General features: G+C 39.6%; 1 protein-coding gene across 1 annotated transcript in view; it reads left to right on the forward strand.

Moving 5' to 3' along the window:
* Positions 1–26,207, forward strand: part of tenm3 (teneurin transmembrane protein 3) — a 274,509-nt gene that overhangs the window by 83,499 nt on the left and 164,803 nt on the right. The window contains exon 3 of the mRNA XM_079616081.1: positions 2,445–2,723. Within this exon, the coding sequence (XP_079472207.1) occupies positions 2,445–2,723 (279 nt within the window). The remainder of the gene's footprint in view (positions 1–2,444; positions 2,724–26,207) is intronic.

Genomic DNA, 26,207 nt, shown 5'->3' on the forward strand with positions numbered 1-26,207 from the left:
GAGAGTGTGTGTGTGAGAGGTCCAGTTAAACCCAAAATGTCCTCATAATCAAGGGTTAGTCAGGTGTTTGAGTGTGTGTGTGAAAGGTCCAGTTAAACCCAAAATGTCCTCATAATCAAGGGTTAGTCAGGTGTTTGTGTGTGTTTGAGAGTGTGTATGTGAGAGGTCCAGTTAAACCCAAAATGTCCTCATAATCAAGGGTTAGTCAGGTGTTTGAGAGTGTGTGTGAGAGAGGTCCAGTTAAACCCAAAATGTCCTCATAATCAAGGGTTAGTTAGGGTTGTGTGTGTATGCATGATTCATATGGTTACAGATGTACAGTTAAACCCAAATGGTCAGCAATGTTCATTTAGATAATAATACCAAGTCTTGAACAATCTTCTCTTTTCACATTAACAAAACCCAAACCCAATCAACTGGAAATATTTAGCTTTATTCAAAACTATCTTTAGACAAAACTTCTTAAAATCTAATGAATAAATTAAGACTGACATTCAAGGTTCAATTATGAAAAATACTTGTGGGTGAATGCATTTGTCAGTGATGGTTAAATAGTAAACTCTCCTTTTGGTTTTTTATTTTCTTAATTTTTAAAGCTAAAATATTTCCGTATTTCACTTTCCCTCTTCTCTCTTCTCTCTTCACTCACTTCACACCTGTTAAATCTCACATTACAAACTCAGGTTAGTTTTCTGAAATCTCTCTTAAAGTTTAAGCCAGGGTGAACAATTGCTGATAATTTCTTGTTTTGTTTTTCTATATGCTGGTATTGAAACAAACTTAAGTGATGTGGCACTCTCATGGGTAAAGTTAGTCCAGGTTATACCAGGTTAGTCCTCATAATTAATGGTCAGATGTGTGTGTGTATGTGAGTGATGTCCAGATAAACCAGGGTAGTCCTCATAAGTCATAATTAAATCAGGAAACGCCCACTCCTGCCCTGTCCTTACAGTGCTTTAGTTTGTCAGGTCTTCATATTACCAGACTGTTTCATTAGAATTAAATTCTGAGCAGTCAGATTTTTACCCCATGCCATAAGGAGCAGTTTAATATTTTTTATTAATGTCTATGACAAAGGGAAAGGTGGGTCCCCATAAACCAGGATGGATCTTTTTAGGGGGAAAAGTCCTTATAAAGCACCCGTACCAGTATGTGTGTGTGTGTGTGTGTGTGTGTGTGTGTGTGTGTGAGAGAGAGAAATTGTGTGTGCGTTTGTGTGTTATAAGGGAGTTTCTAGTGTCCAGGGAATTAGACAATTCTAGTTTATTTGTCATTCTCTTGATGCTATAAGTGCACATGGCAGAAGTAATCGCAGAAAACAGAAGTCAGACTTCAAAATAGAACATTAAATGGGTTCTTGTTGGTGTCTCTTTGATTGATTGTTTCCTCTGCTTAACTAGGGCATGTGGAAAGTGTCTAAACGGTTGCACACACTGTGTGTGTGTGTGTGTGTGTGTGTGTGTGTGTGTGTGTGTGTGTGTGTGTGTGTGTGTGTGTGTGTGTGTGTGTGTGTGTGCGCGTGCACGTTAAAATTATTTATAGTTATTATTGACAAGTATGAATACAATTATTGTACAATTATACAATTATTATTATTATCCAATCCATTATTATTATTATTTTATTTGTATTCAATCCATTATTATTGACTTGTTTTTATTCATTTTTAAACTTTTTGGTAAAAACAGTATTATTGTGAAATATTATTATGAAATGATATTATATTATTATTATTATATTGTTATATTATTATAAATTGTGAAATTAAATATTATTTAAAATAACAGTTTTTTATATTAATATATTTTTAAATAATTTATTATTTATATAATTTAAAGCTGAGTTTTCAGCAATTTTTAGTGGATTATTCTAATATGTCGATGGGCTGCTCAAGAAACTTATTATCAATTATTATTATTATCATTATTATTATTAATATTGAAAACAGTTTTTGCTGCTAAATATTTTTCCCGGAATCAAGAAAATAAAATCAGGATTCTTTGATGAATAGAAAGTTCATTAGAAAAGTATTTATTTGAAATAGAAATTTTGTGTAACATTATAAATGTCTTTATTGTCACTTGTGATCAATTTAATGAAGCCTTGCTGAAGTATTAAAGTATTAATTACCTAAAAAAAAAAAATTACCCCAAACGTTTGATGTAAAATAGACACAGATCTTTTTATTTTACTTTCATTTGTTTTGCTTAACTCTGATATACAAGCAAATTAACTGTAATTTTTATATAGCAGTTAAACACATATTGCATTGCAATCTTAAATAAAAAATGGTACCATTCAGCTGCCAATAATTTGTATTTATTTTATGTTCTCTCCAATGCCAATGTGTTTTATTCACATTTGGCACTTGATTGTTGAACAGATTGTTCATAGAAGATGTGTGTAGATGTACGCTCAGCTTGTTTGTTACGTTTCTCTTACAGGACAGAACTTTAACCTGAGGCAGCTGGGAATATGTGAACCAGCCACACGCCGTGGCCTGGCCTTCTGCGCAGAGATGGGCCTCCCCCACCGCGGCTACTCTGTTGGTGCAGGCTCAGACGTGGACACTGAGAACGAGGGGGTGATGTCACCGGAACGAGCCATGCGCCTCTGGGGCAGAGGTGTGAAGTCTGGCCGCAACTCCTGCTTGTCCAGCCGCTCAAACTCAGCCCTGACCCTGACTGACACTGAGCACGAGAACAAATCAGACAGTGAGAACGGTGAGTGGAGCCACACTAGGGCCACGTTCAGCCTTTTAGTCCAGGTTCAACTACCCCAAAACAGATTTTTTTTTTAAAAAAACATTGTTTTTTTTTTTCCCTACCATGCTTAGGCTGATAGCTGGAATATGGAATAATACCATATTATTTGGAATATGGTAACTGGTTTTTAGCTGGTCTGAGATCAGCTAGTGCAAGCTGATAGACTATCTTGGACCAACACCAAATAAGCTTCCAATCAAGCTTCAACTTGTTTTTGGAAAATTGTGAATGTCCAAATGGCCAGCTTGAACCTGCTAGAAATTAGCTACAATGTTCCCAAACTTAACATTTCTACATAGAGGACTCAATAAAATGAAATATTTATAGATTATACGCACTTCTCTTGCACACTATTAGCATTATCACACGCTTTTGATTCTCGTCATGACCGGCCACAGAGTCAATACCAAGCAGAACAAAGTCATATATATCCGCATGCTCTCTTTCTCTTTATGCCCATACCACTGCTTCCGCGGCCCTAAGAGGACCCTCCAGCGGCCCAATCAAAGGTCTGTCTTTGTGTCGGGCGCTAGGAGACCTTACCTAGCCATCGTTGGAATGCTCCGCTCGCATGAGCGAACACACACAATGGCTGGTTAACAGGCCCCAGCGGTTTGAAGTGCAAATTTGATCATGCTTGAAACCTGGAGAAGTGATGGGAGCGACAATCTCTCTCTCTCTCTCTCTCTCTCTCTCTCTCTCTCTCTCTCTCTCTCTCTCTCTCTCTCTCTCTCTCTCTCTCCTTCTTTTTCTTTGGTGCAGTCGTTCATTCCCACAAAGCAGCTGTGATGTTTCAAAGAATACTCAGGTGACAGGCTTCCTCTGGGCCTCACCGCCACACTTCCGCTGCCACTCTCCCAGAGCGAGGCCTCGGCGGGTGGGGTGGGGGGTGGAGATGTCATCACGCCCTGACATGCTTTTTTGATTATATTTTTATTCACACTAAAATCCCTCAGATTTGTTTCTTGTTGTTCTTTTCAGGTCCAATTGAGAATGAAGTGGAGGAGTTCTTTTTTTTCTCCTCCTTTTTTTCATGAATTGAACTGAGAATTAAAGCTGCTGACACTGAGGTATAGGACAGCCATTTTGAAGGAAGGGGGAAACTAAGCAAATGAAGAACTAAATCATTCATTATCTTCCTGTGCACACACTCTCTTGTCACTTATTCTCATTTATTAATATTCCTTAGACTAACAGGTGTTGTGTGCAAATAACCTTTAAGAAGACCTTATCTAATCACTTTCATTAACACCTTTTGGCTTAATTAAGGAAAGCAAAACGCTGAGTGTGTAGGATTGTTATATTTGCTTTCATTATGAGATGAATGTGTGGGGCGACTCTCATATCTCTGATGACCAGAGCAATGAACACACTCCTTCAGAAGGAGCTTGTTCTACATATTTTATATTCACTTTCCTTAATGTAGTTAATATTTGTGAAAGGAGCCCTGTATGTATGTATGTACTGTATGTGTGTACTGTATGTATATAAGATGCATATTGAAATTAAGAGAAGAAGCTAGACTCTAGTTGAGTCCAATAGAGTTTAATGTTAGCATTTTGATAAATTAAACATGTGATACTCTAACCCAGTGGTTATCAAAGAGTGTCCCAGCAAACTTCCAAGAGGGTCTCAAAATGACTTAAAATGGTTACATTTTAAACAAAACAACTAAAAGTCAAGTTATTGGTTTTAAAGAACCAGGATTCCTACAGCTTACCTGAATAAGTGAAGAAACCTCATTTTAAAAGTGTAATTTGTTAGACATGGGAGTAATGTAAATTATTAAAATCGTACCCACTCCATTGGCATTTGTATAATTAATATACATTTTTCTAGTTAAACCCTGCTCTGAATTTTTTTAATTAAAAATCTTTATCCAGTAAATCATAAACAACTGCAGAAGTATTGGACCTTTGAGAGTGGGAGCCTTGGAATCAAAAAGAATTTAATTACATTTAACTATTACATCTTTTTTATTATATTAATAACTTATCTTGGATTTTTCGTTCACTGAGCTTGTCGTAATGCAGCATAACTAAGTTGGCTATCTTTTGTTACAGCGTTATCACGTTTAAAAATGTCTCCTCTGTAAGCAGATCACTAGTTTTTTTTTTTTACACAAGTGTTAACATGTAACATAAGTACATGTGGGTATTTTTCTAATTGTCTCACTGAATTGTGGGATATGTTGCAGTTGTCGAGGCTTATGTCCTAACAAGAGACAGCTGCAGACAGTGTTAGTGAGTCCATGAGGAGAAAATAAAAAGAATGTTTTCTTTCTGTTCTTGGTTTGTTTCACTTCACTCCATTACAAGATCTTTGGGATTAACTTCAGCTACTGTTTCCCTCCAATTCGGTGCCTCTTGACACGAATGTTGAAAAAAGCTTTCTCCAGCCGTACCAAAATATTTCCTGTTTACATGTGCCTGGCGTCACAATGGAAGAAAGTGTGTCCAAATGATTGACACACTGTTTGGCTTTTTTAGGCCTCTTTCCCGACTCCCTTCTCTACCGAATTCAAGATGGAGTCATGTTTAGCTTTCAAGATTGTTCGGCTTGTCGCCTCAGAGCTTGATTGTGTTTGTGAGGATGGGCCGTCGGCCCTCGCGAACTGCCTTTTGACTTCAAACGCAGTGGAGGTTAATTCCATTTGCGGAAAAGCGGGATTTGTCAACCAGAAGCTGAGAGTGGAAGTGAAAGAGGTGTGTGTAGCTCTGTCAGACACGGTTCTAGTGAAAGGATCTCGATTCTGGTCCCACATTTCCAAGTTCACCCTTACACTCTATTAGAAAGTACACAGAGAGAGAGACGCTCGCACAGAGACTCTCTCGGCTCGGCATAGAGAGCATTCGCTCTGCCTGCTCTCGCTCTTTGGACTTAATATCCTGTAATGGAGAAGGGGTCGGGAGAAACACCTGAGCACAATGTGTTCCACTGCAGCAGAAAAGACGAGAGAGGGAGAGAGGAAAGGAGAGGGCGAGCGAGAGATGGCCGCTAACAAAGGAGGGATATTTTGTCCTCCATCTCCAGGGGACATTTGAGCCAGGGATGCGCTTCACCGCATGCCCACCCTTGTCTCCCTCTTCCTGGGTCACTGCACACCTGCTCACTCCCCCAGAGGGAGCGAATGAAAGGAGAGAGAAGGCACACAAACACACACACTTCAGTCTTCACAGTAAGGCAAAGAAAAAAAAAACTTTTGTTCATTCAAAAAAACTGAATTTATTTGAAATGATTTTTTTTTTTTCATTGTAAAAGTCTTTAATGTCTTTTTTCAGCAAATGAATGCATCCTTGCTTAATACAAATATTACTTTTATTAACATTAAAATAGAAAAAAAAAGATTGCATACTGCCACCAAGTGTGTGTGTGTGTGCGTGCGTGCGTGCGTGCGTGCGTGCGTGCGTGCGTGCGTGCGTGCGTGAGTGTGTGTGTGTGTGTGTGTGTGTGTTGCTCATCCCTCTTATATACCGTATCTAGTAGCCTAATCAAGAAATCATGGTTAAAAACTATGGGAACAATATAATTTAAAAACCCTTTCTAAAATATTTAATATAATATTTTTATTTTTATAATATAATATAATAGTAATATTTTTGCATCCTGCAAAATCGTGATTTCTATTTTAATAATCAATATTTAAAACTATAATACAACTTGTCTTTAGATCCAACAGAAATTGCTGTGCCTCCTCTGTCATTTGCAGCCAACTTGCCATCATATGACACCTGCTCCTGTCTGGATCTGTTTTTGATTTTGAGCTTGTTTGAAGCTTCTCTCTCTCACACACACACTCACTATCACACACACACACACACACACACACACACACACACACACACACACGCACACACACACACACACACACATCTGCACACTACAGGGGGTTCAGGGGAAGAGGGATAGAGAAGGGGGGAGAGCCCTGATTACGTGAGAAAGAACCGAAGTCCTCAACTGACTATTCGAGGTCTCGTTAGCACCGCTCCCCGACTGAGGTTTTAATGCGCCTCTGTTTTGATTCAGGTTACTTCATTATTTTGGGGTGGGGGCTTTTAATCAAAAATTGCACGGCAGATATGAGAGAGCTTGCCCTGCTGTGAGCAAGGAAGCAGTTGCGCTGACATTAGTCCATGTACCCGGGTGTGCGAGAGAAAGTTACAGAACTAGCATCTAATCTCGCTCCGCTTTTTAAGAGTCTGTGAAGCTACATCAAAGGATCTGACAGGAGAGAAGCAGGAACTTCTCCGTCCTCACACTTTTTTTTCTAACTGGAATGCCTCACTTGAACGCTCACAGAGACCCATTTGGTTTGGGTCAAGAGCTTGCATTACGTGTGTGTGTGTGTGTGTGTGTGTGTGTGTGTGTGTGTGTGTGTGTGTGTGTGTGTGTGCGTGTGTGTGTGTGTCTGGCTTGTAAATCCACCAAATTTTCTCAGCAGTAGTGACCAGCGGTCAAGCCAGATTTATCGTGTCAGGAGCGTCTCAAGCACTCTTTTCTATTACTTGCGTTGCCATAAGCACCGATAGTCCGTGGCGATTTTTTGCTGAATCATCAGAGGTGATAGAGACCTCTGGGAGTGGTTTTCTGCTTGGTGGAATGAAGTGTCCACCACCTCTCCTTATGTTTTATATAAAGAGGGTCATACAGTAGGTGTCTGCTTAATGAGATTAAGAAAAATGTGTCAACAATAACACAAATCCTGTAAATATCTTAACCGGCTTAGTCAGTCGGGCATGATAGTTCAGGGCACAGAAATTCCGTCTTTGAGGCTGTAGGTGTGAACACACATCTCTCTCTCTCTCTCTCTCTCTCTCTCTCTCTCTCTCTCTCTCTCTCTCTCTCTCTCTCTCTCTCTCTCTCTCTCTCTCTCTCTCTCTCTCTCTCTCTCTCTCTCTCTCTCTCTCTCTCTCTCTCTCTCTCTCTCTCTCTCTCTCTCTCTCTCTCTCTCTCTCTCTCTCTCTCTCTCTCTCTCTCTCTCTCTCTCTCTTTTTGCAATTTAAATAGGCAGTCATCTAATTACTTCAGGAAACTCTACAAAAGTGCTTAATTAGCAATGAGAACTAAAGCCTTATATCTTAGGAGTGTCTTAATGTGTCTAATATATGTAGTTTAGTGCATCCTGCTTCCTCTTTAGCAGGCTAAAGCTTTCCAGACTGGACCGCTTTAATTGGACGTGTGATTAAATGAGTTATAAAGAGATAAATATGTTCAAAAAGTCGGTTGAACAACTACATTTTAACAATAACCAGGTGCTGAATATATCTGCGGAGTGAAACATATTCAGAGCTGGAGAGTGGAAAAAGGCCAAGTGTGTTTTATATTATAAAATGAGTTGCTTATATAAGGGTTATGACATTCATGTTGCGGCAGAGTGTGTGTGTGAATTGAAAAGCAATGCCGTTGTTGTTTCTTTCAGTTTAAAGTACTCTGGGATTGTGTGGGCGACCCTAGCCGTTGTCTTTGTGAAGTTATTGAAATCAGTGTTTTAGCTAAGAGACCTGGCACAGGAAGATACAGGGAGATGGCGATGGGAACGGGCTTTTGGGAAAGATTGCACCACCAATAACTAAGCCAGACCGCTGATGTGCGTGGCACATAGATAAGCCTCATAGACCTGCGAAACAGCATGGTGTTCATTTGTTCATTGAAGCATGACATTTGTTTAAACTCAAACATCCACGTAATTTAATAGCGACAGGTGATTTCGTGAGATAACCACAAAAGAAACATGTATGTGCATGCCACAAAGATGCTAAATGGATAAATGTAAAGTAAACAAAGATGTGTAGTTTGGATAAGTATTCATTATGCCATTGGTTTTGCTAATGGAAAAAGCATACCTTTTTCTTTCTTTCTTTTTTTCAATTCCTGTGGAAAACATGGAATCTGTGCTCATTCTTTCTCTGGGTTTTTTTTTCAGTCAAGCCGTTTAAACCCAGAGAAATAACCATGTCAGAGAATTAGAGGCATAATCTATGTTCTGCAAAATCATCAAACTCTTTCTTGACATTTTTTACACTGCAAAAAACTGCATTTAGCACTGAAAGATGCATTTTATTCATAGTTGAATTATGCAAATAAAGGCATAAAAGCATTTTACATGTAAATTACAAATACAGAAATAAGAAAATGTATGTTTTAAATATTAGTTAAGACAATATTTAAATATTAGTTTTATCAATATAGCAAACATATTAGACAATTTTTTAACTACATTATTTTATAATTAATTATTATTTATAATTATATATAATTTATAAAATATATACTCTGTCGTGACAACAGCAGAGTTTAAGTCTGCACTGATACTGCATTTGCACTGAACTAAAGTCGCCTCTGAGACTAGTGTCAGAGATAAGTTGAAGCATATTTTAGTATTGCTTTCATGTGGCATTATATCTTAAATCTGCTATAATACACCTTCTGAAAACAAAGCTTTACATAGTCCACTCGTGTCTTCCAGCATTTCAGTTTTGTTCCCTCGTGGCACATTTCCTGCAGTGTTCCAGTTGATTAGCAAGCCAGCAGTATAGACTCAATTTTGGAAAACAAACTTTTGCCTTCTGGCCTGAAACTCACTACAATCTATCCAGTCCTAGAGGAAGCTTCTCCTTAACTGGTCTGAAAGTAACTGGTCCCTCCATGAAAGAAAGAAAAACTACAACAACAAAAAAGACATGAAAGAATGCCTACAGTTTGATTTCCTCTCATGCCATGGCTGAATGGCCACTTGTGGCGTCTCCGGAGGCTAAACCGAGACGCATTGTTTTCCCGTGAGGGTCATGAACTCACCTCGGCAGTGTAACAACAGTGTGTGTGTCTGTTTTGTAAGAAGGATGAGCTATCAGCAGCTCACTCAAACACCCTTATCACTCACATAACAGAGAGTGTGTTTACTCAGAAACACTGCACTTCCTAAGGGCCCTGTGGCTGCAATTCCAGTGTGTGTGGGTGTGTGTGTGTGTGTGTGTAAATGCAGGTAGTTGGAATAATTACACTATAGTAAACATATTATATGTAACTTGCACGTACAAGAAGCATGCTGACATTTACTAGAAAAGGGGAAAATGTAAAAAATGGATAGAGTAAAAATGGCATCTAATTTTTTTTCTAATGTGACCAGATTTCTTTGTCACATTCTATCCCTTTTTTGTGTTTTGCTTTTTTCTGTGACTGATTAAAAATTATTCACAAATACTTTTGCTCTTTATTTCTCTGTTTTGATCTCACTCACATAATTCTAGTGAATTTGTTTATATGGATCATACAGAATGCTGCATTATGTGTAGATACATATATTCAAACCAATTCTATAGTGTGTGCCAAAACATTATGACCACCTGCCTAATATGGTGTTGGTCCTCCGTTGTGCTGCCAAAACGGCGCCGACTGGCCGAGGTATGGACTCAACAAAGATCCCCTGAAGGTGCCCTGTGGTATCTGGCACCAAAACATTAGCAGCTGATCCTTCAAGTCCTGTTGTAAAGTGGATCAAACTTGTTGGTCCCAGCACATCCCACAGATGCTACGATGGATTTAGATCTGGGGAATTTTGAGGCTAGGGGGTCAATTTCACTGAGGGATCAGTACCCGTATTAGTATCATGGCCTTCATTCATAAAAATATGCCATTAAACAAGTATTTAAAATATACTGTCTTTATGCTGTTTCTACATTAATTTGGAGATTAACTGTGAAATTATTACATTATAAAATATATAAACAACCTATAAAAAACTGAATATGTGATCGATTGACAGCACTAATTCTATTATATTTATAATATTATATTATGTTATTCCTGTGTATATATAGCTTTTATACCTATAGTATAGAGCATGGAGGCCTGCTCTGAATATAAAATATATGGCCAGTCAAAAATAACTATCACATACCCAAGCACTTGTTCTCTCTTTCCTGCTCTCTTGGGTACAGGAGACACATACACATAACTGACCCATTTGGGTTCAGTTTAAACACAGAGCTAATACAATGTAAAACGCACAGTTACCTACAGCTCTTGCTGACAATCTGCCTGTGCAGCAGAGGGTTACTTCAAAGACATTACATTCAGTGGGCTTCAAAGTCCTACAAAGAAACAGCAGTCGACATCAACTATATACTGCAGTTTCACATCCATCCGGCTCACAACACAACCCTCCATGTAGAATCTGTGATTCAGCATTGAACTGGAGATGTTCTTTCTTTCTTTCTTTCTTTCTTTCTTTTTCTTTCTTTCTTTCTTTCTTTCTTTCTTTCTTTCTTTCTTTCTTTCTTTCTTTCTTTCTTTCTTTCTTTCTTTCTTTCTTTCTTTCTTTCTTTCTTTCTTCCTTTCTTCCTTACTTCATTTGTTCCTTACTTTCTTTTGATTAGGTAACAAGGCTTTGTAATGAAAGATCAAGCAGAATGGAAGCAGGATGGAAACTGCGGAGAAAAGTTCATTATTTGGAATGCAAGTTGATTCTTGAGAACAGATGTAGCACAGGAAGGAAATACGGATAAATGTGGACAGGTTAGAGGTCTTATGTCAGGAAACATCAAATCATCTGTTCAATCAGCATACTGATTGATAGTCCTGATTAAGCATATAGTATATCTTTTTTCTCTCCTTTGTTTCTCTATTGCATAGCTTGCATAGTTTCTACTGCATGGTAAGTCATGTGTTAACCCTGTTTAGAAGCATTTAGAGTGTAAATAGATGAGCGAGTAGCACTTTTAGTTGTTGTCCCTCATTGTGTTTTCAACAGGACTTGCGTATGTGCTAACTAATCTCCATACACTGTATACATAGCAGCGTTGGCTGATAGAGCGAGTGCTCTTATCTCAGTAAGCCTGGCGTGAACAAGAAGCAGCTGTGTTTTGTTAGCACAAGAGTGTAGGCCACTCAGACTGGCATACGACCCTTCTCGCCCCCCTCGTTTACACCCCCCAGACTGGACAGATTACAAGCAGACCCTGCTAGAAGCTCTAAGCCCGCCCTGGACACTGATAAAAGCTTCAATTGTTTATTTTCTGACCAGTGGTAGTGTCGTATAACTCTCTGGTCATTCCATCAGAGCGGACCAAATCTAGCTTTGGACCTCAAACAAGCCCCCATGCCCCGGGACCGGAAACCCACCTTGCTGCCACCGGCCTTGCTTTCTGGCTCGCAGTTAAAAAAAAAGTGTCATTTCCTTTTTCCCAACACCTGGAGGTAAAAAAAAAGAGTGGTGATCTGGGGAAAGTTAATTGCAGCTCGTAAACAGAGTTTGAAACGAGCGCCATTATGGCTTGGATGTTATGAAGCAGCGCTGGCGGCGTAATGACATTAACCGTGCTTTGTTACCGTAGCACACCGTCATTAAAGAGCACTCTCTCCACAGTGGCACTTTCCAGAGCCAGGCTTTGACTGACAGAGTGACAGTTTCACGAGCCGTGAGTGAGAGCTGCGCACAATAGGCCATGTTAAACCAGACTGTGTAATCGAACATTAACAAGGCACTTTTATTCCACCCTACCCTGACGTTTGACATCGGCCTGCACTCTGGACTCTGTTCGGATGTGCCTTGAGACGTTTTTTTTTTCAGATCAGTTCAAATATTAGAATTTGGATATGGCCGCTTTTCATCACAACTCTGAGTATTTGAACAGAGTGTGTATCTTGTGAGGTTTTGCCCTTGTGAATTGAGTGAGCAGAGGAGCAAATTTCCCTCTGCGCTCCCAAATCGCCCTCTCAATTCCAACATCAAGTTTTCCAGCCTGAGAACTTCACTAAAAACGGTGCTGTGCCCTTTCGGTGTTCGCAGAAGGGGTTGATGATGTCAGTACTGGAGGGGACGTCTAAAAGGGATAAGGAGAGATGGAGAAAGATGGCAAGATGGAGAAAGAGAAAAAGCTTCTAGCCATCTGTGCAAAGTATGAGTTTCCTCGCAGTAGTCCAGCAGATAAGCGCAATGGAAAAGGCCAGAAGGTTTCATTTACTATGTATTTTTGCGCACTTGCATTCTTATGCATGCTGATTAGGGTTAATACTGAAGTGGCTCCATGTCAGATTTTGGTCAGCGTGAAAAAATGCAGATATGCAAATGCTCTGGACTCTAACAAAATTACAGACACAGACAGGAACCGAGTAATCTGATCCTTAAATTCTGTTTCTCTCTGTAAGTTTATGTGCTATGTGTGCCTCATATTTAAAGTATTCCATGGCTTATACAGTATGAGATCCCACATGCCTAAACTTGAAAGCTGTTTAACACTCTTGTCTGCTGGTTGATTTTGCTTTAGCAAAGTAAGCAGAAGCCACTCATGGAGAACCAGTACATAACAATGAATCAATAGCTTACAAATCGCTTGGGGGTGTGTGGTGCCATATGTCACAATCAGCAAAAGCTAACAATGCACCTCTAAAGCCCAGATGATATGTGCTGCTCTGTTCAAGTCCTAAGAGAGGGCAAATGAAAAACAGAACAGAGCGATAGACAGAACCACCCATCACTGTGGCACTTTGGTTTAAAAGTTCAGCACCATGCTAAACTCATGTTACAATCTAGCTGTGGTTGTCATTCTCTGGAGACACTTTTTGGAGACATATTTTCCCCCCGTTCGTTTCAGTCGCACTTCAGTCTCTATGGGTCGAATTCATTAAACACAGCGCTGTGCAGTGTGTCAGTGCAAAAACCTCCACTAACCACTTGTAATCCACTTAACCAGATGATAAATGTGTAAGAATAGCACTTTGCTGTATTTAAATTAGATTTTTTTTTTCCCTGTTTAATTTAGTTTTGTTTCATGTTTTGTTTTGTTTTGTTATGAATTAGATTTTTCTGTGCAGAGAAGACTATGTGTCAATTTGCTGTCAAATCCAAAGAGAAATGCTCAGTGAAAGTGCAATTTTTTTTAAGTGTCTGTCCTTGCCTTTAGGTAATGATGAGAGCACTCCAGTAGTCTGGAAACTTTTACTGGCATGAATTTCCCTCCTTCTCTCTCTGTTAGCCATTAGCCAGGAGTCCAGCAAACCTTCTACACCTTATTTAATTACCACGCTTACCAAGACATAATTTAATTACAAAATGTGGTGTAATTGCTGATGAAAGCCTGTCTAAATGTGTGTCTCTTTTCTCTCCCCGCTGCCCACTGTTAAGATCAATTGAGTTTTATAGGTCACCTGGGACATTAATTTTTTGGATGGCCGGCAATCATCCTTTTTAATGATACTCAGAAAAGGCCCTCTCAATTAGCCTGTCTGTCCGAACAAAGAAATCATTCATAGCTTCTAGGAGAAGGGGGGAGGGCGAAAAAGGGAGAAGCTGGGAAATTGCAGGAAGTATGTGAGAAAAAGGGGAAAGAGTCCAAGGAAGATTAATCAGGCTACACATTACGAAATGAGCCATTGACATTGTGTTACGCATAGGGATGAAGGAAAAGCATATTGTATGTGTCCAGAAATGAAAAAATAGTGCACTTGATATCGCACTGATCACTTAATTTAACCATTTATAACTAAAGTAATGTAAATGTCTCAATGTTCGTTTGTTTGCTAGTCCCACAAATATTTCAATTAAGCTGATAAATAGCAAACTGACAACCTTCGATTACAGCTGCCTCCCAGTGGTGAGGATGAAGACCGGTGAAAGCCTTCAGCAGAGTGATTGGAGGTCCTCTCTTCCATATAGTAAATTCATAGAAAAGCAAGGGTGTCTTGTTTGTTTTTGTTTATTTTGAGTTAATTCTTCTACTCAAAGTGGCTATCATACCAGTTCTTATAATTCTTCCAGGAAAGAACGCTTCCTGTTTCCCCCTGCTGAAGTAAGGGATTACGTTTTGAGAGTCATCCTAGGATGAGAGAAAGCATTTGCCGCTTTGTTGTTTTTAGTAATCTCCTAAGGTCAAGAAACCTTTATGTATTAGTCTCTCTAACGACTGTTATATTTTGGGATGTGTTTTGCTTGTCGTTTTTAGCTAATTCATCCATTAGGCCTATGCCCGCATCCACCGGCCAAACTAGAGGTCAGCGAGAAACACTTTACCAGCAGTGTGTCAGAGAGTAACCCGAGGGAATTCTGCCTTAACACATCCCAGAGCTGCTTGTCTACAGACTTTACAGATACATGCATACATTCCTCCTTCAAAGTCCAAGTCCTGCATTTTCTCAAAGAGTACAAAGGAATATGGGAAATGTGGTGTGAGAGAGAGGGTGTTTTTTTTGTATTTTTTTGTAGACCGGCCCGATTCTTCACTGCTTGAATGTGCGAAGGGTCACTGAGCTGACTGAGTGCTTCAAGGACACAAACTCTGTCTCTCTCTCTCTCTCTCTCTCTCTCTCTCTCTCTCTCTCTCTCTCTCTCTCTCTCTCTCTCTCTCTCTCTCTCTCTCTCTCTCTCTCTCTCTCTCTCTCTCTCTCCCTCTCTCTCTCTCTCTCTCTCTCTCCCTTTGTCCCCTGTGTGGCGCTGTGTGAGCGACAGCCCCAGAGGCCTGTGGGATATGTATGGAGTCAGTTGTTTGGAGCAGAGGAGCTCTCTGGTGAGTCAGAGACACTCGCTGACATGTGACACGAGGTGACAGACCAGTACATTGCTCACACCGAAAGAGAGAGAGAGATAGGGAAGTGAATGATGGGAAAAAAGGAGGAGTGCCGAGGCACAGACTGGATAGAGGTTAGACAGCACAGATAAAAAAAATGATAAATAAGAAAAATCAGAGGAGATGAAAGAGAAGGTAAAGACACTGTAGTGTGCCGCCTCATGTGATGTATTAACTGTTCCGGTTCCCAGAGGCGCCATTCCACAGTCCCGCTGTAGTATCTGCTGAGAAGGAGAAAAGCCAGATATTTCTGCCTCGTCCCCTTGAGATTTTGCTTTCGCTTCACATCGACTTCTCTCTCTATCATTTTATCCATCCATCCATGTGTCCTTTCACCCTTCCTTATTTTCCTTACTGCTGCCGATTCATTAAAAAATGCTTCATTGAAAGAAAAAGAGTCAAAAGCCTGTTTCACAAGCAAAGTTATGTCGGGCTTTCATGTTATTAAAAGAGTTTCTGCTATGTTATGTTATTTCTGAGTTTTAATGTCTTTTAATAACTGCTTTGAATGAAAAAAAAAGTTATTTGAGGTTGTCCTTTGAGAATTATTATAAACTTTGTTGTGAAATCTAATAAAATAAAATAATTTAATTTAACTTTGTATTAAATAATTTGCATCCAAATTATAATTCCCACCGAAGACTCCCACAAAGACTGAACCAAAGACTCGAAACTGTAGCTACACTCCTGTTAAAAAGTTTAAGGTTAGTATAGTAATACATGAATATAATATGGATATATTGATAATAATGAGAAATGTTTCTTGTGCACCAAATCATCAAAATAGAATGATTTCTGATGGATCGTGTGACTAAAGACTGGAGTAATGCCTATGGAATACTCCATCACAGGAATTAAAGTATTAGTTCACTTTTTAAAAAACTTTTGCTGATAATTTACTCACCCCGATGTCATCCAAGATGTCCATGTCTTTCTTTCTTCAGTCGAAAAGAAATTAAGGTTTTTGATGAAAACATTTCTCCATATAATGTACTTCACTGGCGACCAAACGGTTCAAGGTCCAAAATGACAGTGTCAGTGCAGCTTCAACGGGCTTTAAACGATACCAGACGATGAATAAGGGTCTTATCTAGCGAAACGCTAGATTTCAAAAATAAATAAAAAAGTTTAAGTTTTATAAGCACTGTCACAAACGCTCGCCTTGCTCTGTTCTGTGATGCGCGTTCGTGACGTCACGTAATACGCAATTACGTTGAAAAGGTCACGCTTCTATGAAAAGTAAAACATTTCTATCCTGACGAAAACTTTCTTTTAGGCTTTTTAATATTACAACACCCAGGATACGCATTTTAAACGATAAACTGACACAAAGACATTTGAATATGTGTATATGGTCCTCCTTCCGCACATTTGTAAACACTGACTCGGTGAAGCGTGACCTTTTCAGCGTAATTGCGTATTACGTGACGTCACGAACGCGCATCACAGAACAGAGCAAGGTGAGCGTTTGTGCTTAAAAAACGTTAACTTTTTTATTTATTTTTTAAATGACCGAGCGTTCCGCTAGATAAGACCCTTATTCATCGTCTGGTATCGTTTAAAGCCCGTTGAAGCTGCACTGACACTGTCATTTGGACCTTGAACCGTTTGGTCGCCAGTGAAGTACATTATATGGAGAAATGTTTTCATCAAAAACCTTAATTTCTTTTCGACTGAAGAAAGAAAGACATGGACATCTTGGATGACATCGGGGTGAGTAAATTATCAGCAAAAGTTTTTTTTAAAGTGAACTAATCCTTTAATACATTTGATTTCACATTTTTAAATAATGTTAACATAGAAAACGGTTATTTTGAATCTTAATAATTTTTAAAGACTATTATTTATTTATTTAATTATTTGATGCAATCTTGATGAGCATAAGAGGGACTGTACGAACTGGTCTAACAGAAACTGGTGTATAAACAGAAAGCTGCTTGTGTGCCTGTCGCTACATGATACTGGAATCAAGCCTAACAGGATCAAACCTTTTTTATTATTATTAATAAGCATATTATTAAAAACCTTTATAAAAGGCTATTTTACAAATCACTAAGATAAGAAGGTGTCCATTTCATTTTCAAAAGGTTTCAGTTCAACAGGGTACACACTTTAAAAAAAGAAAGCCTTAGCATGCTATTTTCACCTAAGCTTCAGCCATGCAGCACCCTGCTGCGTATGCGTGAAGTACATGGAATACTGTGATTCGTTAATGTGAGCATTAAAATGAATTTGTGATGCTTTTTCGTGCCTATCTCGTCCTTTAAGGGGCTAGCTAATCCTAATGAGAATGCTAGCGCTGCAGCAGAGTTTCAGGCCCATTTGTAGCCCTCTTCTTTGTTAGCAGAACGTCAATGAATGTGGTGGAGAGCATCGCCCAAATCAAGAGCCCATGAAACATTAGAAGTACACAAGGCCTGAGCCGGAAGTGGCCGTGTTTGATCCAAATGAATAGCACTGGCTGAGTTAGCATAGGCGCCAGCCGCTAATCATTGATTTTTATGCTTCTTATCAGTAGTTTAGCCAGAGAGGCCTCTTATGCTGGAGCCTCTGGTGGCACCAGCGTTGTTGCCTCTGTCTATGGGTTTTTCAGGGCCGTCCGGCCTGTCTGCCCTCCAGAGCTCTCATTCACCACCTCAATTATGGATTCTGACGCTAGCGCTCTTCTGTGAAATGCTATCCCATAATACAAGAGTTCCAGGAACGATTCTGTGTATGAAGGTGTTCTCAGTCATTTCAGAGCAATTCTGCCACACACTAGAAGCAGTGCTCAATAGCCCGCCTTTTCATGAGCAAGATATTCAACAATTGTCCCGCTAATTTATTTTTATGCATAGGATAATCAGGTGAAGTACACGTAACAGTGCTTTTAGTTGAGAGGGCCACTCAAGGATAAGTGCAACCTGAATGTAATCAAATTTTCATTTTCGTCTTAATGTGTAGGGCACTTGAGATCTGTCAAGGCTATTGTGAAATGTGCATATGTGTGTGTCATGGGCCTTTTTGGCCCGGCTGACCTATGTAACAGCTTTAACTCTCTTTTAGACCCACAGGGCCACTGGCAAACCTGTTTACTACTGGCTTTAGCAACTGGGAGGTCAGAGGTCACCCGTCCTGTTACCGCTGCTGTTCAGCAGTGTGCATAGCCACCTCTGAGAGCCAATGACATGAGGTCACTTATTACATTTCAGCTTGCTTGACACAATATGAGTGTCCCCATATGGAGGCCTGAATACCTAGTATTCATGATGACAATGACAATAGCCCGGTGACATACTGCATCATCTGAGATTCTGAAGCGTGCAGCCTGTGGTCACTTTTCTGTCCCATAAGTCCACATAGTTTTACAAATAAAAATAGCAGAGAACTATGAGCCTGGTTTTTAAAAGAGCCTTTTTTTAAAGAGTAAGTGCTATTTTTCTACCTGGGAAGTTCCAATAAAATGTTAAAAGTTAACTCATGGTTAAAATGTTTCTTTGTCAACAACTCTAGAGTATTTGTTTGTTTGTTTCTGTTTCTTTACGGGTGTTTTTAATACACCATAGGTCAAAGAGCATATCAGGACAAGGGATAATGCCAACATAGCGGATCTAGTGTGTTCCACAATGAATTTATACTACAAAGGAAAGTTCTTAATTTAATTTTGTACATTAAGTGTCTTATGTAGGCCTGTACAGTAATGGTTTTAATTTTTGTCTGAATAAGTGTATTTGTCCAGCACACAGTAGCTTTTCTAGTAGCATATGTTATTAAGAGGGTTGCGGAAATTACTTTTATAACTTATCATTTCTCCTCTTTTCGCAGTCCCTTTGCTTGTCATATAGCCCCAAAAGATGGTGTTATTAGATGACAGGAAGGAAGCTTTTTGCTGTTATTCCTGGGTGAAAACTTGACACTTGCTCATGTTAAAACGTTGCAGTCAGAAATTAATGTCAATTATTGCAAGCAGTCGCCGGGTCTCTGGTGAGCTGGCCTTGAAGAAATGAATTTGCATCTTCCGTTTCGTTTCTCTTTTTTTTTTTTTTATTCCCGAACAAATTTGACCTGATCCAGGCAAGAAACTTCAGGGACTTGGGTTAATTTAAATCGACGAGGAACATCATGTTTATGGGCATTAGAAATGTCAATAACACCCTTTGGCAGATGCTAAGCCATCAAAGTGATTTATGCTAATGATGATATTTTTGTAAGGTGGCCATATTATCCAGTGGGAAGCAGCGGCTTGCAAGGGTGAAGACTCTTTTGATTGTCAGCAGGATTATGTGGACGGTTTTTGAGGGTATTACGCTAGAAATGAGGTTTGTCTTGGCTGTGTGATTAGAGTAAGGCACTTAGCATTAGCCTATTCCCTTGTTCATATTTGCCCCTGGGAGATAAAGCAAGAAGCAGACTTTTCTGTTGTAGACATTGGGGATTATTGGATTGGTTATACTAAGACAGTGAGGATGTGCTGCCTTCAAGTTTGCTGAGGACCATCGTACATTGCTTTTTTTCTTGACAGAGGCGCCCAGACTACAGCCTACTAAGTGCATACTCTCTATACTTGATTTGCATTCTTACGTAAGGTTAAATAAAACACTAGCACTAATACTGCTGTGTGAAATATCAAAATAAAAATAAAGTTGTGTCTGCATAAATGGGATGGGGGATTTTTTTTTTTTTTTTACATCACATCATATGCAGTACATATGCGCCTTACATTGATCCAGTTCTTTCCCACTGAATGTCAAACTCAGGTGACAGAAGGTGCAGAGGTGGTGCTTTTCTCTCACACATGCGCTCAGTATCAACCTCACACACTTCCTGTGTGTTAGCACCACATGCCTCCACAGTACAGTGCACAATCACTCTCGCTTTTCTCTGGAATAATGTGATTAGTTAAAAGCAACTCTCCCTTTGACCTCTCATAGAGAATCCAAAGACACAAGCTGTCCTCTATCAAATGGCCTCATTTTGAAGAATGAAAGTGGAGAGGAGAGATGCACACACTCAAGTTTCTCTCAGCTAAAGTACCACACCTCACCCCTGAAGCCCTATCACACTTTAAACAGCATGTAATCTCTCATGCTAATGTGCTGTATTGCATAGCTAAGCTGCTGTACTAAGTCCCCAGGTCTCCCATCTCTCACTGCTTTGAGGACTGCCGCTCTTTGACTGTTTGCAGGATTCATCTGTATGTGTTTTAACTCCCTGCTGAAAAGACCAAGCGTAGGTGGTCCTCAGCATATGGTGTGTTCGGGATGCTGCTGTGCGGGTGTCCCCACTAGGCTACCCAACCGGCTTAACCAGCAAGACTTCCTTGGTCAACCAGATTCATCTGAATGATCATGATGGTTGGTCAGGTTCAATAGATTAGTTTACTGGTCAACCAGTAGAAACCAAGCTGGTCTTTTCTGCACGGCCATACAAAATGTACTGTTTTGTATCATACAGTCAGCAAGACTACACTGAGTATGCAGAGGGTGTTTTTTTTTGTTTGTTTGTTTTTTGTCTCAGATGTCATTGAAGATATTTGATATAAGATATTGATGATATAAGTGTTCAAAACTTACTCCTGCCTCTCACTTCCGCCAATATGGATCAACGATTTTGATTACATCATTCTGTACTTTAGCTTTGCGTCATATTTTCTGTCCAATCAAATGCTCTCTAGAATCTGAAGCGCCCCGCCCCCTACGTTACAAATAAATGCTGAAGCTGCGACTGAAATCGGTCACTTGAAAAAAATAAAAAAAAATTATATGGTGAATGGCCCATAGTACAATATAAAGGGGATAGTGAATGATTTAGACAGTGACCTATTTCGTGTAAAATAAAGACTAGACAGACTAGGCATTAGACGAGAAAAAGAGATAGCACCGGTGTCATGCACCAACATAAATTACACACTTCAAAGTATACATCCTCAGCATGATTTGCTTTAGTAACAGTTTCATATTAAATCTAAAAGGGGAATATATTAGACTGTCTCTGTCGAATGCGGCTTTGCCGAACTCAACGGCTTTGTCCGAGCTGTGATATAAACTAAATGCTATTGGACATTTTAAAGAATTGTAGGAGCTGCTCGATATGTCCCACCCTGTCTTCCTGTTTCAGTGGAAATTACGTCAACACATCGAATAACGCTGCGCGTTTCAAGGCACTTCAGTGGGCCTTTAATGGAACTTTCATATAATATATACATAATACTTTACTGTAATTTATTAATTATATTTATTTAAAGTAAATTATTTATCATTTAATGCATCTTTGCTGAATAGAAATATTCATTTCTGTAAAATAGAAATTTGGGTAATATCTAATTTTTTTTATGCCAGGAAATAAATAGACAATTATATATACTTTGTTGCTTGTGGTGGACTATTGAAATTGCTATTATGTTAATTTACCCTGAACTGTGGTTCAATAAATTACATTTCCTGTCATTCAATTCAACATACTGTAGGATTTCTCCAATTCAATTTAAATTCCATCTCATAAATTGACTGGTCAGTTATTTAATTCTGTATTTTTCCAACCCTCATTTGTTATTACCATTTACATGCCCTCTTTAAACTCATTGTTCGTACTTTCTCCACGTGTCCACGCTGCAGAGTGCTTGAATGTGTTTGTGAAGTGGCGTGTTGGAGCACGATGGAATGATAAGGACAGGATTGAGGGCCCAGCCGACTGAATTCCTCCTGCTGTCTCACTCCGGCTTTCATGTTGTGGAGGTTTTGGCAGCTGTTAGGAGAAGTGTGGCCGAATTGTGCTGTTTTTCCTGCATGGGGTTAGCAGGGACAGAACATAGGACACGCTGCCAGCAGCTCTGTGAAGTCATGTCGCTCTCCTCCTCTACTTCACTCACTCATTCCCTCTACCCCTCCTTTTTTTCGGCAGCCTTAGGGCTCATGTAACCCCGTCTAGTATCATATCAGACGTGAACGACAGCAGGACGGAGAGTGAGTGCGTGTTGGTGTAGAAAAAGAGGGTGATCGCTGAGAAATGCGTCAGAGAAGGGGCCCACAGAATGTGAAAATCTAAAGTGAGGGGAGATAAAAGTAAGACGAGCTCCACCTAGACTTTAAATGAGAGGTCTGCAGAGAAAAGTGGGAGGAAGTTAAATAGCATGTTTCACCCCAGCATGTTAGGCCCGGTAAGGAACACCTTATGTCTCCACGGCCAACTTTTATAACATTAATGTCTCCCTGGCTTTAGTGCGGACCGGAGGTTTTATTTGCCTGGGCAAGCGACGTAGGGAAAGCATGTGGGCGCTGAAGGCTGGGAAGAAGAAACCGAGGCAGAAGGGAAGAAAAGGCGGTAGCTGCAGTTGGCCCTAATTATTTTTGCGGCTTACAGTGTACTTTTTGTGTCAGCCTTTGGAATGATTTACACACTTGGGAACATTATGAGGAAGCTTTGTGTTTTTCAGGGGCTACAGGAGAGGGGAAGAGAGGGAACGAGGCGGCTCGATGGTGCACTGTGCCCTAATGAGTGCCGGCACAGCCTGCGCCCAACACAAACTGCATTACCAGCTGTCGGCCATCTTGTTTTAATATGCCCTTAATGTTACTGCACTCCACTTAGCATGTCCCCCGCTCCTCTCTTTTCTGTTTTTGTTTCATCCCCGTTTTTTTTATTCTCTGTGAGGGAGTTAAAGTGCTTTGGTGGTTTTGCCTTTTTAGGGCTATTGGAAGGAGCCACCGCATTGCTTTTGTAACCACACACAGCTGGCACTGAGTCTGGGCCACAGCAATAGGGACTTTAATTGAAACACTATATGTGTTTATAGCCTCCTCCACCTCTCTGAGCCAAAGACCGTCCCACTGACGTCTTGTAATGTTTTTCCAATGCGTGCGTTTGTGTTTTTGAGACCCCGTGTGAACTGAATCTGTAAGTGTGTGTGAATGTTGTGTGTGTGTGCACATTTTATGGCCCCTTTATGCATGTGTGCCTGCCCATAGGAAGGAAAATTATATTATCTCAGTTGTTTCTCCTAGACGGCAATGAGATTAAATGGAGATATTACTCCTAAGGAAAAAGACCCCAGCAATCCCTTGTTACATTTCAGAAGTGATTTCAACTATCTCAAACTGTGCTCAGATTAGCTAAGATTCAAAAATCTTGGAAAATAAAATCAAATCAAAATATACCTCAAATGCACAAAAAAAATAATGAAAGCATATACTGAAGGAGTAAACAGATTTCTCCGAAGGAAATGTCTGAGACTTCAATGAAATGAGAACATGTTATGAAAGAGTAACATCCAATCCAAAAAGGTGTGTTTGTAGTCTGCTCAGGCCCTGGTCTTCTTTGGTGAAGCGTGAAACATAAACCCAGTCCAGAGATGGGCCTCTCGCGGATCTGAGGCATAGAAACTGTTTACTTTCTGATCATGGAGGGACGGCTTCAAAAGCATACACACAAACAAGACATTTCTAATTAGACATGCCACCAGAGAAAGGACAGATACGACATACGCTTAGAGCTGAGAAGTGTTACGTTTAAACAGATTCATCCTCTGTGTTTAGATTGATACATCTAAACAAATCTCTCACAACAAATTACAGGCAGTTTTCATGTGTTACTGTCTCGGTAGGTTGTTAATTTGATTTCTTTATATTTCATGTGTTAACAAGAATTAATGATGCAGATGTAAGCTTGTTTTATCGTCTCGGTTCTTAAGATCAACAACTTTTTATTGCCATTTCAATCGTATTCAATCGGGGGTTTTTTGTCCTCCCACTCCCTCAGTGCCAGTCCACTGTGTCATTACATGATCTTAGAAAAAGAAACACCGTATCACTTGTGACATTTCACAACTGAAATGATTAAAAGGCATATCAAAACAAAATCAGGAAATGGCATTTGTGAAATGACACACAACTGAGCACATCTTTCCATGACTTCTTGAGTAATTTTTTCGTTTTCTGGGTAAAAAAAAAAAAACAGGAGCAATGTTTAAAATGTTATTTTGTCACAGGTACTGTAGTCATGTTTTTGGTTCTGTAATTATATATAATTATATATATATTAACAATTAATAAGTTACAAAATACATACATTTTTGAATAAGCGACCTCTAGTGGCGAAAATTACACAGTGTGCCTTTAAAGCCATATTCTGGAGCAAAATGCAAAACACAAATTAAAAATAAAGGGAAGAAAACAGATTATGTTCCTCAGATTCTGAAAACAGTTCTGATACACTAACTTGTTGTGAACCTTATGGTTATGTTTCATAGGATCTGTTGCACCTCTAGTAAAAGCACATTGCTCATTTGAACAAAATGTAATCAAAGTCCACCCCACACTGGCACTGGAATTACACTGCTCGTATCAACCTTCCTCCTTCCCGCTCAGTGTCTAACCCTGAAGCCAGCGTATCAAAGCAGACCTTAATGTAATTTTGGATTTATTTAATTATTGAGCCCTAAGAAATTATCACTTTTAAACAGAAACATGCTTAAGTCAAACTGAATTCAGCACTCCCAAAGCTTTAGGCTGGGAATATGTGTGTCTAAAACAGCATGTTTTCTCACCTCTCAGGACACAGAGCAGGCCTGCTGGAAACTCATGTAACATCACACACACACACACACACACACACACACACACACACACACACACACACACACACACGACAACAACTGCAGCAGCAGAATCTTCCGTGAGCGCAGTATCTCTCAAAAGGCTTTTTCTCAACCATATGGAGGTCGAAAGGCTGAAGGGGTACCACCATATCATGCTGTAAGTAGCACTCCATGCATGCAATATGCGGATTTTCCATCTACGTGCAGGTGTTTACAGAGAAGGTTTTTTTCCCTCCAGTGGGAACAAACAGAATAACAGGTGCTGTTCTGGATTAGTGTCCCTCTCTTTCTGTTTCTCTCTTTCTCTCTCCTGAGTCTATCTCACTTGTTTTTTCATTCCCTCTTTGTTTTTTGCTTGGTCACTAGTTCAAGCAGACAGCTGTCACAGCGAGAGAAAGGTCCTCTGAGACGCAAGCTCATGGCACCATTGGTTTTAGGAGTGTGTTTGTGTGTGGTTTCCTTTGGCGATGCTCTAAAAAGTAGAATAGGGAAGTATTGAGTACCTAAATGATGGATTACCTAAATGATTCCACATTTTGTTCTTATCAATAATACTAAAATCACTTTAAGGCAAATCGTTCATTTGGCCTGAAATCTCCAAAACTTTGTTTGAGGATTACATTTCAATAATAGATTTATCAGCTGATCAGCAATAAAATCGCACACAAGATACAACATAGACATACACATAAAATAGAACATACAGAATTGCCATTAGTAGGCCATGTGGACGTCAACCACATTTTCTGAACACTGCCTTTCATCTTTCACACATTCCTTCTCCATACAGTGCAGATCAATATTACTCCTTCTCTATAGGTTCACTGCACTCGTTAAACATTCTGTTTCTTTTCTTTAAAGGGAAATGGCATATTTCAGCTTTCTCCCCTTAAAACAGACTTCAGAATCGCTTTCATTATCAATGAAGATTAACCGTCAAGTTCTTAGTGCACTATTACTTCTGCACACTGTCCCCTTCTCCCCATTCAAAACACACACACTTTTGATTCACAGAGCACTTCACTTAGCAAATCAAACAGATATGCTGTGTGCAGTTTTGTGCACGTGTGTGTGTACTGTTGTATAGTGCTGTATGTCAATGTACCACTCTCGTTTTCATTTACCACCAGGTTTTAATGAGTTTTCTGTATCTGTTTTTGAGTGATCCCCCTCTTCTCTGCCGTGGGAGAAGAGAGACATTTATTTCTCTAAATCTGAGGCAAAGCCAAGGGACTTTCCTCCCCCTGCTCACTGTCACCTGAATTATAAATTAGGGGTTTACATTTATTAAACTGTAGTGTGCTTCCACTC

The sequence above is a fragment of the Phoxinus phoxinus genome (genome assembly GCF_949152265.1).
Source record: "Phoxinus phoxinus genome assembly, chromosome: 6".
In the NCBI taxonomy this organism is placed as follows: Eukaryota; Metazoa; Chordata; class Actinopteri; order Cypriniformes; family Leuciscidae; genus Phoxinus; species Phoxinus phoxinus.